The sequence below is a fragment of the Heloderma suspectum genome, chromosome 2 (assembly GCF_057233095.1).
Source record: "Heloderma suspectum isolate Gila_16-S chromosome 2, 16-S_ref, whole genome shotgun sequence".
Taxonomy (NCBI): Eukaryota; Metazoa; Chordata; class Lepidosauria; order Squamata; family Helodermatidae; genus Heloderma; species Heloderma suspectum.
This window is the reverse complement of record NC_139459.1, coordinates 364394105-364409382: the sequence shown is the minus strand read 5'-3', so window position 1 is coordinate 364409382 and position 15278 is coordinate 364394105. Positions and strand designations below refer to the sequence as shown.

The 15278-nt window shown below is 51.3% G+C and overlaps 1 protein-coding gene across 3 annotated transcripts in view; it reads left to right on the top strand.

The window, feature by feature from the left end:
• Positions 1-7: 7 nt before the first annotated feature.
• Positions 8-15278, top strand: part of LOC146355742 (uncharacterized) — a 39171-nt gene continuing 23900 nt past the window's right edge. Inside the window, exons 1-4 of one of the 3 annotated variants that reach the window (XM_084830784.1) lie at positions 8-200; positions 6601-6661; positions 7712-8920; positions 11565-11826. In XM_084830784.1, coding sequence (XP_084686910.1) covers positions 8108-8920; positions 11565-11826 — 1075 coding nt within the window. In that variant the 5' untranslated portion in view covers positions 8-200; positions 6601-6661; positions 7712-8107. Of the gene's footprint in view, positions 201-6600; positions 6662-7711; positions 8921-11564; positions 14677-15278 lie in introns of all 3 variants that reach the window. The other 2 variants (XR_014787192.1, XM_084830783.1) reach the window with 2 other exon arrangements.

Below are 15278 nucleotides of genomic sequence, written 5' to 3'. Positions count from 1 at the left end.
GACGCCTAGACAAGCCCGGAAGTGTGCGCGGTGCGGGGTGTTTCCTTTTCCTGTCCTTCCCTCTGGGCTTGGAGGAAGCAGCCCCAGCCGCAGCAGCAAGAGGAGCAGCGGCAGCCGCCGCCGCCAGAGCCATTTGGGGTTGCCTGAACTTGGGCGTCTGGGGCGGGCTGCGCGTTTCCAGCGCCTGCAGCTGGCAAGAGGTGAGTCGAGAGATCTCTGGGCGGGGGAGGGAAGGGGGCAGGGGAGGGGCGCGCGTGTCGCCCCGAAGGCGCAAGGCATCGCCCCCTCCCCACCGAAGGACCCTCCCAGCTCAGGGGAAGGGGTGCCCGCGGCGCTGAGCCCGGCAGGAGCCACGATCGCAGCCCAGCCAGGGGGAGACGCGCAAAGAGGAGGGTTGCGTTGAGTGGCGGGGAATGACAGCGTGTTGGGAACAAAGGACGGACACCGGGATACAGTGCGCGGCCCTTCCCCGGAGGGATGGCTGGCTGCAGGCAGCCGTGCTGTGGCTTGAAAGGGAGCTGTCCAGGGCCTCTCCAGGTCCTCTCTCCCCCGCCAGCCTCCTCCTCCAACATCAGCTTCGCGAAATGTCCTCCTGGCCTGAAGCTCCGAGAAGAGGAGGCAAATAAGCAGAAGCGTTTGTCATTCCTTGACAGCTCTTTGCTAGGTTTTGCTGAAAGCCTGCACCTCCGTATTTTTATTGATTTGTTTGTGTGGTAATAAATATTGGTGCTTGCTCCTACGCTTTCTGTCAGTCCATGCACCCCTGTCAGACCTCTCTTTGCTGTTACTTCCTCTCCCCCGCCCTGGTCTGTCCCAACAGTGTTCAATCCAGTTCTCCACCCTGGGTTGCCATGACCCTCTCAGCCCCGCTGCTTCCTACCACAACCCTCTCTTCTCGTTCCACACAATATCTGAGTGCACCTTTTTCCTGTCTCTTCTCGCCCCTCCATCTCCACATCACTTTTGCATCTGTCCTGATTTATGACCCAGAGTGTGGGAAAAGTGTGTTTCCTGGGTTGTCCATATGAAGAGAACACACACACACAATTAAAATGTACAGCGCTTCTCTGGCCAGGTCTGGCACCAGTGCCTGGCATCCTTGGGCATCTGCCAGGGTCCCAATGCCCTTAAGGGGAGGGCACTGCTAGGGCCTGCTCTGACCCTCCTTAATTCTTCTTTTTTTCTGGTCCAACACTCTGTGCAGCACCAGGTGGCTGGTTTTAGCCACTTTTGTAATTGCCCATAATGCTCCCAACCCAGCATCGCTTTGGAGCTCTGTAGGAAAATAAAATGGTAGCACTGCTGTTGCTGCTTGGAGTGATGCCACTGTCGCCTGGCTAGCCCTCAGGGCCCCCTTGCAGAGGAGGGGGGTCCAGTGGAGGACACTTTGCCCAGGGCCCCTTCAAACCTAGAGCTGGCCCTCTCCCTGAGTTCACTACCAGATCCCAACCAAGAGGCATTGGGAGTGTTTGCTACCATGGCAGAACCCATAGTCATGTAGAATAGGTGTCCATCTCCCCGCTCCCCCCCTGAAATGTTTGCATTAGGAGCCAGTGTACTGTAGTACTTAGGATATTGGTTTTAAAGCTGGGAGACCTGGATTCCAACCTCTACTGACCTCCAAAGCTTGTTGGGTGATTTGGGGCCATTCTCCCTCTCTGAGCCTACCCTACCTCACAGGGTTGTTGTGAGGATAAGAGGGGGACCATACAGGAAAGGCAGAACAGGCAAAAGAAGGGACTTCTTCACATAGTGTGTAATTCATTTATGGAAGTTGCTACTGCAAGAAGTCCCGCTAGCCGCTAGCTTGAGCCCCATTCAGACATTAGTGCCCACATGATTCAGATTGTGTGGAGAGAGACAGGGTTCCAGTTCGGATGGACAGCCTACATGTCTCACCACACAACTGGAATTGCATGGAGACTAACACCCGAACACGGCTTTAGATACAGCATGCTGGCTGAGGGTGGTGGGAGTTGTAGTTCCAACCCTCTGGAGGGCACCAGTTCAGGGAGAGCTGCTTTAGACGGCTTTGGGAGCAGATTAAACATATTCAGAGAGAAGAAGAGGTCTATCAGCAGCTGTTAGCCATGATAGCTAAATGGCAGTTCTGAATACCGATTTCTACTGAGGCAAAGAAGAGGGAAGTATTTGGCTGACCACTTTTGGAAACAGCATACTGAGAGAATAGATCAGTTTCGTCGGATGACCCAATGAGTTTCAGTATTAAGAGAGAGGGGGAAAGCATTTCTCTGTCCATTTGCTTCACACCATGCAGAGTTTTATAAACTTTTGTGAAAATAAAAAAGCCCAAGTGCTGTAACCTTTCCTTGTAAGGAAGTTGCTGCAAACAACAGGGTAAGATGCCACCTTTAGGCTCAGCTTGGATGCTTTCAGAGGCAACTGGTAGGATAGTGTTGGAAGCAGAAAGAGATGATCCTTTGGTCCAATCCAATGAGGCGGTGTTTCCCTTTACATGTTTCCATTATCCAATTACTCATCATAATGCAGGTGTGGAGGCCCAAATGCATCCTTTCCCCACACCATGACACATTGTAACACATGCAGGGAGGTGCAAATCCCCACCCCACGACATATCATGACAGGGCGTGGAGACCCAAATCCCCACCTTGCGGCACAACATAATATGCGCCTGGAGACTCAAATCTCCCCCACTGAGACACATGGGTGGGGAGGCCCAAATCCCCACCCCACAGCACAGCATAACATGGATGTGGAGGTCCAGCTCCTCCCCGTAGCACATCATGGTGCAGACATGGTGGACCAGGTCCCCCTCCGTGACTTGCAATATGGGTTGGAAGACCCAAATCCCTCCAGTGTGTCATCATAAGGGAGCCACAGAGGTCCAAATCCCCTCCCCACTGCAACACACTGTAATGCAGATGAGGAGGCCTCATTCTCCAACCTGTGACACATCATACACAGAAAGGGAGGCCCCATTCCCCTCCCCACTCAACGTTCCCACACTACAGAATGAGTGGATGGAGACTGGCATCATCCTGTCAACACCCGGTGGCTGTCTTGGAGGGATTGTGGGTAGTCCCGTGCCTTCACCTCCTACATCCAAAGCGCCTGCTCCTCCTTGGGCAAGGCCTGGCTCTTGTTTACAGGCTGACGGGTGAGCGCATCTGAGCATGACCATCGCTCAGCCCCTGCAGTGGCAAGTCAGGACTTGCGTGTGTGATGCAGCGATGGCAGGTCAGGCAGAGCAGCGTCCGTGTCCCTCTCGCATTGTCTCATGAGCAGCCAGTTGATGGGTTCAGCTGCCAGATGCGGAGCGGTGAGCGTAGATGTGGAATGGAGCATCAGCGCAGTTGTTCGCGCAGGCTGTGCAGCGAGAGAATCCCTGGCGCGCTTTTTAAACAGGATTGCCTGTTTTGGACAAGGTTGTGCTCCCTTGGCAGAGTGAAGTTTGCAGCTTGGGACTGCGGCTGGATCCGTCTTTGTTCCTAGGTGGCCAGGGAGGGGCTGTGGCGAGGGGTGTGTATGCGCAGCTGTGGTTGATGCATCCCCCTGTGCCCCCGAGGAAAGGGAGTAGCCTTGGTCAGATGTTTATTTCATCGATGTTATTTATTGAGTTAATTGAGGACAGAGCAAAGGAAGGACTTCTTGACACAGCACGTAGTTAAACTATGGAATTCACTTCCACAGGATGTAGTGATGGCTTTAAAAGGAGGTTACACAAATTCATGGAGGATAAAGCTGTCAGTGGCTACTAGTCCTGATGGCTATAGGCTGCCTTCAGTATCAGAGGCAGTGTGCCTAGGTACACCAGCGGCTGGGGAACATGGGTGGGAGGGTGCTGTTGCACTCATGTCCTGCTTGTGGGCTTCCCATTGGGGCAGCTGGTTGGCCACTGTGTGAACAGAAGGCTGGAGTAGATGGACCCTTGGTCTGATCCAAATTGGCTCCTCTTATGTTCTTATGCATGTTTAGACAGAAAAAAGTCCTACAACTCCAGTATTCCCCAGCTGGCTTTTTTCTGTAGGGTTTTTGTGTGCGTAGGAGTTTGTTCTGTCTAAACATACACAAGGTTGCACCTTTAATGTTGTATTGTAATGTATTATAAGTATGGCTATTTGTTTTGTGATGCGCTTTGAGCACAGTGTATTGTGGAAAATGCAGTATACAGATAAATTGTCTATGACTGTGACTTGGTAGGCTGCTTTCCCACCCCAAAGCAACTTACCCAAGAAATAACATCCAAAATAACAAAACAGCCTGCTAAAAGTTGAGCCACTAGTTGGCAGTCTACAGGTCATGGCCACCACTGCCTCCTCTGAAGATCTCAGTGATCTAACGGATCTGTACATGGGAAGGTGGTCTTTCAGGTGGTCTTTCGGGTCGCCTGGCCCCGAGTTGTTTAGCGCTTTATACAGCAGCAGTGAAAACTTGAGCATGGCTTGGTAGCGAATAGACCGCTCTGTGCCATTCTTTCTGCGCAAGTGTGCATGGCCGCGTGTCCTGCTCGACAGCCTGGCCGCTGCATTCTGCACTAGCCGCAACTTCCGAACCAGTCTCCAAGGGTAGCCCCGCACAGAGTGCATGACAGTAACCCAAACGTGAGATCCGATGGGCCTCCTCTGCAATGGTGTTTGGATGCCAGGCTAACGCGTTTCTCCTGCAGTGTGCTTAACATCAGCACAGTTCTTGTATGGTTTGATGATTACTTATGATGCGAGGAGCCATAGCTCAGTGGTAGAACACCTGCTTTGCGTGGAGACGGTCCCGGGTTCGATCCCCAACATTTCCAGTTAGAAAGGGCCAGGTAGTAGCAAGTGATGTGAAAGAGCACTGTCAGAATAGACCAGCCTTCCCCAACCTGACCCCCTCCAGATGTGTTGGATTACAACTCCCAACATCCCCCACCCATGCTGGCTGGGAGAGAGTGAGAGTTGTTGTGCAACACATCTGGAGGGGTCAGGTTGGGGAAGGCTGGAATAGACGATAGCAGGGTAGATGGACAAATGGTCGTACCTGATATATGGAAGCTTTCTGTGTTCCTGTGTATGTTGCGGCTCATTTGCTGCGTGCTGTGGTTTGTTCTGTCTGTGTGGATCTCCTCTTTCTCTGTTGTTCAACTGACGTCGAGGGCCTCCTCCTTGGATGCCTCGTTTGTGAACTGGAAAGGCAGGAGATCAGTACGGTAACAGACCAATCCCGTGCAAGTCCACGCAGGAGTAAGCACCATTGACTGCAATGGAACTTACTCTCAGGTAAGCATGTATAGGACTGCAGCCGAATTAAAGGCTCCTGGGTATCCACAGAACCTGATGAAAGAGGAAGCTGCCTGTTGCAACTCTGTGTGGTTCTCACTGTTCTGACTTGGCTGGCTTGGTCGAGCCTCCAGGTTGCGAGGCAGTGTAACACTGCAAACCGGCGTTGTTGGGATCCAGCACAAGGAGAGGGTTGTTGTATTCAAGTTCTGCTTGTGGCCTTTCCAGAAGCATCTGGTTGGCCACTGTGGGAAACAGGATGCTGGAGGAGATGAATCTTTGGTCAGACTCAGCAATGCTTTTCTGGGGGCGCAATCCTATGCATGTTTAGAGAGGGGAGAGTCCTACAACTCCCAGCATTCCCCAGTCAGCCTACAACTCATGCTGTAGGCGAGGGAATGCTGGGGGTTGTAGGCTGGCTAGGGAATGCTGGGAGTTGTAGGCCTGAATGCTGGGAGTTGTAGGCCTGAATGCTGGGAGTTGTAGAACTTTTTCTTAATTCTGCCAAATCACTGTGTTGGGCATGACTGGGTGATTCCATCAGTCCTGATGCAGCAGAATGGCCTGATCTCAGATGAGGCTGCCCTTCATGTCTCTGGCTGAGTTGCTGCTCTAGGCTCCAAATCAGGCTTCCCCTGAAAATTCATTGTGGAGAAGGCAGTACTGCAGGGGTGGGCAACATGTGGCCCTCCTGAGTTTGTTGGACTGCATCCTCACCAACAATATCTGGAAGGCCCTGCAGTACTGGTTTCCTTCATTAGACTTCTAGTATACTGCCTTGTATGCATTTTAACAACATTTTATGGATGTGGTATGCAGCCCTAAACAGTTTGGGGCTAGGTTATTCGAAGGACCTCCTTCACCCACGTGAACCTGCCCAGACTTAAAGGTCAACCTCAGAGGCCCTGCTTGATGTCCCGCCTCTATGGTCAGTTAGATTGGTGGGCACTAGAGATGGGGTCTTCTCAGTGGTGGCCCCGCATTTGTGGAACTCTCCCATTTGGCCCCATCAGTGCTGGCTTTTAAATGGGTTTTGAAGACTATTTGTGTCAAATTGCTTTTAGCTGAGATGTTTTTTAGTTAAGAACTTGGGCTGGTTTTTGATTATAAGAGGCTGTTTTGCTGTTGTTCTTAAATTGTACTTCAAATGGTTTAGTTTTATGGATTGCTTGGTTGGACTTTTGAAATGTTTCTGTTTTGACTCCTGGCATTTCATTGATATTGTGTGTTTATAGGTCTTTATTTTTCTGTGAAAAATATAGTTTTATGTTCGTTTTGTTTCAAAAGGCGACCTAGAAATGGCAAAATTAAATACAAATCTATAATAATAAAAAGTGTGTCTGTCTGTCTCTCAATACCATAGTGCCAAGACCATGGACCCTAGACATCTGAAGCGTGGCATGCATACTAAGGAGACCCTACAGGTGCGCATCTCAAGATTATTCAGTTTTCAAAATGGAGTAATTTATTTTAATTAACTTAAATGTGTCTGTGTGATTGAAGCCAGCAGGAACATCTACAGTCCCTAGGTGGCAGACTTCCCTAACCAGCGCATAGCTTTGCAGCTGATGCACTTTGAAGGCAGGGGAGATTAATTAAGCAAAGGGACAAAATTATGTGTTTGCCCCCTCCTCTCTGCTGTGGGGCAGTTCCCCCTGCCCCCGCAGAGGGCTATAGGGATGCATCATGGCAGCAGCCATGCCTAGGGGAAAGGCACAACATGTCCAACCTGTCCATACGATAGGTGCGTATGTTGGCTTGAAGGCTTCGCTGTAAGGCAGGGGTGTTGAACCATGCACCATGGTTCACCATGCACCAAAATCTGGCCCGCCTGAGGTCTCAACATGGCCCTCTGGGGTTCTCCAGACAGCAACACCCCCTTCCCCTTCATAAGAACATGAGAAGAGCCCTGCTGGATCAGACCAAGGCTCCATCTAGTCCAGCATTCTGTTCACACTGTGGCCAACCAGCTGCCCATGGGAAACCCACAAGCAGGACATGAGTGCAACAGCACCCTCCCACCGATGTTCCCCAGCAACTGGTGTACCTAGGCTTACTACCTCTGGTACTGGAGGTAGCACACAGCCATCAAGACTAGTAGCCATCCCACCCAGCTGGTGAAGGTTTGGTGGTTTTTTCCAGCTTTTGTGCATTTTCCCCCCATTCTAAAAGGCTGAAATGCCTCTCTGAAGGCTTGGTTACTGGCATTAAGAGCGTTACGTGAAAATAGGCTGGTATTTTTGGAATTTTGGCCCCATTCTTCTGCCTTTGCCAGAGCCCCTTGTGCCTTCGCCCACTGCTGGAATGTGGCCCCCTGAGAGCTTCTCTGAAATTGAATCCAGCTCTCAGGCTGAAAGAGGTTCGACACCCCTGAATGAAGGGCAATTCCAACCCACACAAAGCTGGGTCCATTTCCTAGTAAATAAATACTATTAAATAAATGTGTGTTCTCTCCATTGTTTTGCATTCCCCAGGTGTAAAAGAACCAGAAAACGTCTCCTTCTTCTGACCTCGAGGACTCCCATCTGGATTATGCCACATCGGATTTGTTATACTGACACTCCAGTTTCACAACCTTGGATCCTTTCCCCCCTGCTGCTGTAAGAGAGCCAGGAGGCCGAAGGCGAGAGGACTTCTGATCAGCAACTCCTTCTCCCGGAGAGCCGCTTTGATAAATCAGCGGGGGTGGGTGGGCCAAGGCTGCGCCCCCGCCCTCCCGCCCCCTGAAGCAGCCAGCCAGAAAACCCTTTTCCTGCACACTCCTCATTTGCCATTGGGACGGGGCAGCCCTCGCAGGGCCAGATCTGGCCCAAGGGCCTTGCACTGCCGATCCCTAACCCAAGACGGAGACCTCTCTCGGGGCAAACGACATGGCGACGGGGAGAGGGGAAACGGCCGCCCTTCACCTCCAGTTCCAGGGTGCTCCAGACCCAGGGATACAGCCGGCCCTGAAAATGGAGGCGCAAGAGCCGCCCCCCCATGAGCTCGCGGGGGGAGGAGGAGTCCCACGTTTCCTTCAGGTCGGGTCCATGCGGGAGTTTTTGGCCGGGGAATCTCCTCAGCAAGTGAAGCAGGAGCCGGACGAGGGGATGCAGCAGCAGCAGCAGCAGTGGGCGCCCCCAAGGCAGGAATTCCCGAAGGCGGTGCAGTATCCCCAGTCGGGCTGGAGAAACCCACCGCTGCACAAACCCCTGCAGTGGGACACGAATTCTTTCCAGGCCCCCTACGAGGCCGCAGCCAGTGCTGGCCCGTGGCCGTCTGGAGGAGGCTGGATGACTCAGGCCCTGCCGTGCCTCACTGGAGACACGCAGCCCATCTATAGTGGCCCGGACCACCGAGAGCGAAGGAACTACAGGAATGTGAAGGAAGAAGCTCCGAACGAAAACACCGTCAGCTCGGAGGTCCGGCGCCAGCGCTTCCGGCACCACCGCTACCAGGAGGCCGAGGGGCCCCGGGAGATTTGCCGGCAGCTCCAGGAGCTCTGCCACCAGTGGCTGAGGCCGGAGCGGCACACCAAGGAGCAGATCTTGGAGCTGCTGATTCTGGAGCAGTTCCTGACCATCCTGCCCCAGGAAATTCAGAACTGGGTCCGGGAGCACGGGCCGGAGACCTGCGCCCAGGCGGTGGCCTTGTCGGAAGATTTCCTGATGAGGCAGCGAGAGGCCCAGCGAAAAGAGCAGCAGGTACAGAAATGGCTTTATTGCTCCAGTTAACAACTGTACACAAACATGGGGGTGCAGAAACCTATAGCAATAAAAAAAAGGTCTGTCCGTCAGCGCCGTAGCACCATGAAACCTAGACAGCTGAGACTTGGCATTTATACTAAGGGAAACCTATGGGTCTGCACTTCAGGGTTATTTTGTTTACAAAGTGGATTAATTCATTTTAATTAATTTAATGTGTCCGCGAGGTTGAAGCTTGCAGTAGCGTCTTCAGCCACCAGAGGAGGGAGACTTCCCTAGCCAGCACATAGCTTTGCAGTCCATGTAGTCTGAAGCCAGGGGAGGTTAGCAGGTCAAGAGACAGTTCTACGCCTGTCCCCCTGCCCCTGGCATAGGACAGCCCCCCTCAGGGGAATACAGTGGACAGACCCCTCCCTCAGGGGGCTATAGGGTGCACCTATAGGGTGCAGGGGCCATGTCTTGGAGTGCCAGTGGGGTGGCTTTACTCAGACAGGGCAGGCATGAGGTGTCCAACTCTGACAGCTGTGTAGGTTTGCTTGAAGGCTTTGCTGTATAAACGTGAGTGCTGTTCCCACCTCTGTGAAACCGGGCCCATTTGCTACTGCAGAATAATGTAAGAAGCATGAATAACTTGGCTGAAGCACTGAGGAGGAAAATAACAATAAAGATCTTTTAGCTCGGCAGTGGGGAACCTATGGCCCCTCAAATATTTTTTTAGGTTACAACCCCCATCATCCTTGACCATTGTCCATACTGTCTGGGGCTGATGGGAGTTCATGTCCAACAACATCTGGAAGGCCACCGTTTCCCCACCCCTGCTTTAGCTGGCTTTTAATGGACTCGTTTAAAAGAGGGCTGTTTAAAAGAGGGTTTCCATGGTGGTCGCCATGGTGACAGACAAGCCAATGAGGCTGGGCCTTCCCTGAGAGGGGAAGAGGTTGTAAACCTCCGCCTGACAATGTTTCCCAGAATCCACTGCAACGTGTAAGGATTCCTCGGCAGACAAGTCCATGCGGAAAGGGTCAGTGGTACCCCACTGCATTGCGGGGGGATTGACCCTCTTGCCTGCTCCTTTGAAACCCTGGAAAGCATCTGGACCTCCTGTTTGGCATGCAGAAGGTCGCAGGTTCAGCCTCCAGCATCTCCTGGTAGGGCAGGGAAAGACTCTAGTCTGAAACCCTGGGGAGCTGCTGCCGGTCAGTGTAGACCAGGGCGGGCAACCTTTTTTGGTCTGAAGGCCAAAATGGCTCCAGGCATGCATGTTTGGGGCTGCCATTTTAGCCGTGGGCAGGACCGTCCTACTGCTGGCATGTGTCCACCAATGTGATCGCCCAGGTGCCATTCACACACTCATGTTCACACACACATACACACTCATACTCCCAATCTCCCACCCAAAAATGCCCCTCCCCGCTACAATTAGGCTTTTAAAAAGTCTGAATGCAGCAGGGGAGGGACAATTTTTTTGAGAGGGGGTCACAGTGTTGGAGAGGCAAAGGTTAGCCTTTCCTTCCCAAGCAGTGACCCTCCCGAAAATGCCCCTGCTGCTGTCAGGGTTTCTAAGTGTCTCCAGAGGCACCAATGGATTTTTCAAGAGAGTTCGCAGCAGTGGGGTGGGGAAGGCTAGCCCTTCTCTCCCCAGCAGTTCTCACCCACCCAAATTCCTGGAGGAGAAGGCTATCAATGGCTATTGGTCCTGATGGCTCTATGCTACTTCCAGTACCAGAGGCAGTGACCTATGTACACCAGTTGCTGGGGAACATGGGTGGGAGGGTGCTGTTGTGCTCGTGTCTTGCTTGTGGGTTCCTGGTTGACAGCTAGCTGGCCACTGTGTGAACGGAATGCTGAGCTAGATGGACCCTTGGTCTGATCCATCACGGCTCTTTTTATGTTTTTATAAGGGGGTTAGACTCCTGAAAATGCGCCCCCCTCCACTATGCAATTAGGCATTTTAAAAGTCTGTATTGGTGTGAATGGAGGCTTTTAAAAATCCTAAAGGCATCTTGGGGGTGTTGGTGGGGAGCAGGGACAAACTCTTCTCTCCGATCAGCTGCTGACCAGAGATAAGAGATTTCCCCTCCTGTGGGGATAGCGGGTGAGGCCTGGGGGAGAAGCTGGTGACTGAGATGGGGACCTCCAGTGGGCTGGAAGTTCCCCATCCGTGGTATAGACAATACCTAGCTAGAGGGACTGCGGGTCTGGCTCAGTATGAGGCATCTTCCTGTGCAGATGAAGTCCCTGCTTTGAATTCCAGACAGGAAATTTGCCAGAGTTGGAGGAAGCCAGGCCTATACCTTTTAAGGGGATTTGACAAATTCACAGGGGACGGATCTGCAAACTGCTCTTGGTGGTAATAGCTGTGGAACCTCCATGTGTCAGAGGCAGTATACCTCTGAATACCAGTAGCTGGAGGATGAACAGCAGGCGAGGGCTGTTTCCACTATGTCTGGGTTTCGGGCTTCCCGGAAGCATCTTGCTGGCCCATTGGGAACAGGTCACTGGGCTAGATAGCCCTTCCCTGATCCCTCAGGGCACATTGAAGCAGATCTGGCGGTGAGTGGATGCAGAGCTTGTTCGTGATGCAGCGTTTTTCAGTTAAGTCACCAGGCCCGCCCTGGACTGACTTCCCCGTTGCTCTTCCCAGGTGCTGTGGACCTTCGAGGAGGTGGTGGTGAACCCGCCCATGGCCCAGCAGGTGCCGTATCCTGCTGTGACACAGCAGGTGCATTACCCTGCTGTGGCCTTGCCGATGCAGTACCCACCCATGGCCCCGCAGACGCAGTACCCCGCCATCGGGCAGCAGGCCCCCAATCCCATCGTGTCCGACGGAGCCCCACTGGATGCTGGGAGGACGCTGATTTGCCGGGAGCCCGTGCCAGAGGGCGGCAGGAGTCTCCGGCCGTATGGTAAGAATTCTCTGTGGCTCCTCCCTACTGTGGGTCATTTGAACAGGCTGGCAAATGGAAAGCCCTGCTGGGGCATGGAGCCTGGACAGGCTATGGCACCATGCGAGGAGGGGCACGGGCTGTGCACTTTGGCTCTGCCTCCTACGGCGCAGTCCCCACCCCCTCAGATCCAGCCTTGCCACGCTGAGCGACAAGCTCTGAACAGGAGTTCCACCTGTACTCTGTGTGATCAGGAAGCAGAGCCGAGGGGGCGGCACCGCCACAGCCTGCATGGCCCTGTGCCTGTGACACGTGGCCATTCCCTGTTCAGGATAAACGGGTCTGGTAAGTAGCCATGCCGAAGCTGCTGTGAGCTGATCCTGACTTGCTTTGCTGGGTCACACCAAAGGCCTTCTAGTCCAGGTTTAGTTTTCCGGATGCCTCTAGTTTGGGGATGAATAACCTCTGGACGGTGGGCTGAATACAGCCCCCGGGGGTTCTCCATTGGGCCTGCGAGCCAATCAGTGATTGGAGATAAGAGGGTATTTAAATCCAAAGGTGGAGTGCAGGGATGAGCAGAAGGTAGATCTCCAGATGTTTTGGGCTTCAACTCCTAGAAGCCCCTGCCAGCATGGCCAGTGGTCAGGAATGCTGGGAGATGACAAAACATCCAAAACATCTGGAGATTTATTTTCTGACCACCTGTGCTGTATTGGATAAAATGTTGGACCAGGGAAACCCTGTTACAGATCCCCGGTTGCGTTGGTCTCTGTGCCTTGAGGCTCAAGGGTATAAAGACTCCTCTGTTACATAGCTGAGACAAAAATGAGCCTCCTCCAGTTTCATCACCCCTTTCTCAGGTAGATAAATAGTGGGGAGCATTTTGATGATGGGGGGAATGGGGACCTTACTAGCACCAGCATTGTTCCTCTTTGTGACTCGAGGCTACCTTTAAATATTCATTTCATTTCATTTATATACTGCCCAATAGCCTGAGCTTTCTGGGCATTACACAGAAATTAAAACCACAAGGTATAGCATAAAACAATATAAAATATGAAAGCTTAAGACTACAGTATAAAAGTACAATAGAGTAAAACCCAGCAGCAATGCATAGATTTAAAATACAGATTTAAAACAGCAGAGCTATAAGACTAGACTGCTAAAATGCTGGGAAAATGAAAAGATCTTCACCTGGTGCTGAAAGGAGTACCACGTAGGCATCAGGTGAACCTCCCAAGGGAGGTCATTCTACAGCTGGGGCGCCACAGCAGAAAAGGTCCTCTTCCTTTAAACCCACAATTCCCTTTGGATCAGTGTTATGTGATGAGGCAGCCTCATTCCAGATGGAATTGTGGGTGGTTAAAGAAAAGGGAACTGCCAAGAGGACAACTACCTCCACAAAACTGCCAGTTCCAAAATAAGGTTTTGCTCCCATTGTTCCCCTACTCCAGAACTGACATATTTCATGCAACTGTGATTGCTCTGTCCAATGTAGAATCTGCTGCCAGGCGCAGCGTTCTGACAACCACCTTTTTCATTATTATTTTTTTAATGAAGGCAAGTTTCTAGTCCTTAACACTTGAAAGCGTATGGCCTGGTGAAATCTCATAAAACTCTATAGAACAACAGCCAGTGGTGTAGCAGATAGAATGTTAGATCGAGATAGCATGGGTTCAGATCCCTGCTCACCCATGAAGTTCATCAGACGGCCCTGGGCATGTCAGTGGTCTCAGTTTAATCTACCTTTCAGGGTTGTGGTGCTGAAGTTGAAGACACACTTGAGGAACGGTGGGATACAAATAATTACTTCTGGGTAATATAGCTAGGAAGTGCTGAGATGGTACATCCAGTACCGGCTAAGCAGGTCTGGTATGTAGCCACACATAAGCTGCTCTCAAGTGATCCTGTACCACTTTGCTGGGTTGCACCAAGGTTTTTCTAGCCTAGCATTACTTTTATAGATGTCTCTAGGTCAGGGATGAGAAACCTCCAGCTTGTGGGCCGAATGTGGTCCCCAGCATTTCCCCCTCAGGCCCCCACACCCAATCAGTGATTCGAGATAAGAGGATATCTATTAAGTGCCCTGCATGTAACTGAGCGGTTGCTTTTGCAGGCATGAGAGCTGCTGCTCTGGGGCTTACTCCTGAGTAGACTTGCTTAGAATTGAGCAGTGTTCTGTATGTTTGGTGGGAAAATGTCCAAATTAGTCAGAATTTCATCTTGCCCTCTTCACTTTGCTTTCTCTGTCCTTGGGCCCAGCCACTGCTGGGATGCAGCCCCCGAGACCCTTCCTAAATTGGAATTTGGCCCCTAGGCCAAAAGCAGGTTCAACACCTCTGCTCTAGGTACTCACAAGCATAGTATGTTTGTCCATCCCCAGCATATGGTACTCAGAGGCATACTGCTTTTATACATGGAGGATCCATTTACCTGCTATGTCTGATAGCCACTGACAGCTTTCTCCTTCATGAAATAAAGCTCTGTGAGCTAGCGGCACCTGCTGGTACCTACCCCCTAAATCTGCATAATTAGAGTCTGTCCAGAGCTAGTCCTGGTGAGTGCCTGGTCCTCCGCTTTGGGCAGGTTTTAAACCACATGATCTTCTGACTCTTCGACTCTAGATCTGTGGGAGCTGAATTTGGAGGGAAGGGGGAAATTGCCCCACCTTGGGGGTCAGGCCACACAGCCTCTAGGGGCATGTCACGCATTACATCAGGATGTCAGTTTGAAATACGGGGTGAGCAGCGGCTTACGCATTTGAACCATATCCTGTGGGTGTGGTTTGCTTTTGTCATATATAGATGGATGATTTTTAAACCATCAAACAGCACTTCAGAGAAGTTTGTTCTGGATCCCAGAAGGATGCAGGTAATCACTTGAAGTATATTATTAGTGACTAACAAAACCGAAATCTTAAAATCTTAAAGTAGAACATTTCAGCTTCCACCTTCTTCAGTTGCTGTGATATGGATCAAAGGGACGTATAGCCAAGGTGGCAGTTATAACACAGAGAAGATGGAATATTTCAAGTGTGGCATTTGCTGAGGATGAGTGAAGTCAGGTGAATTCTCCCAGGTTAAGGCCGTGTGGTGTTTATTGACAACAACAGCACTTTCTTTTGGTAGAATGTAGCAGAGGAAAATGTGGCAGAGGGTACTTACATACAACTTGACACATTGCAAACAGTTATGAGATGGACTGAAAAATAGATAAAAAGTCTTTAGGGAGTTGGCAGTTGCTTGTCACATATTGGAACTGAATTAATGTGTATGAAAGCAGACAAAAAGTACTGAGTACTAAATACGTGTTTGTCCCACTAAGAAAAAAAAATCTAGGTGCATTTCACGATTTGAGTCTTCATTTGTAATGCACAGATAATAACACTAACCCACCTTATATGGTTGTTGTTTTATTAAGATAATGGCTGTATTTGGACTACCATATCTTGGCTTAATAAGCTGAGACATACA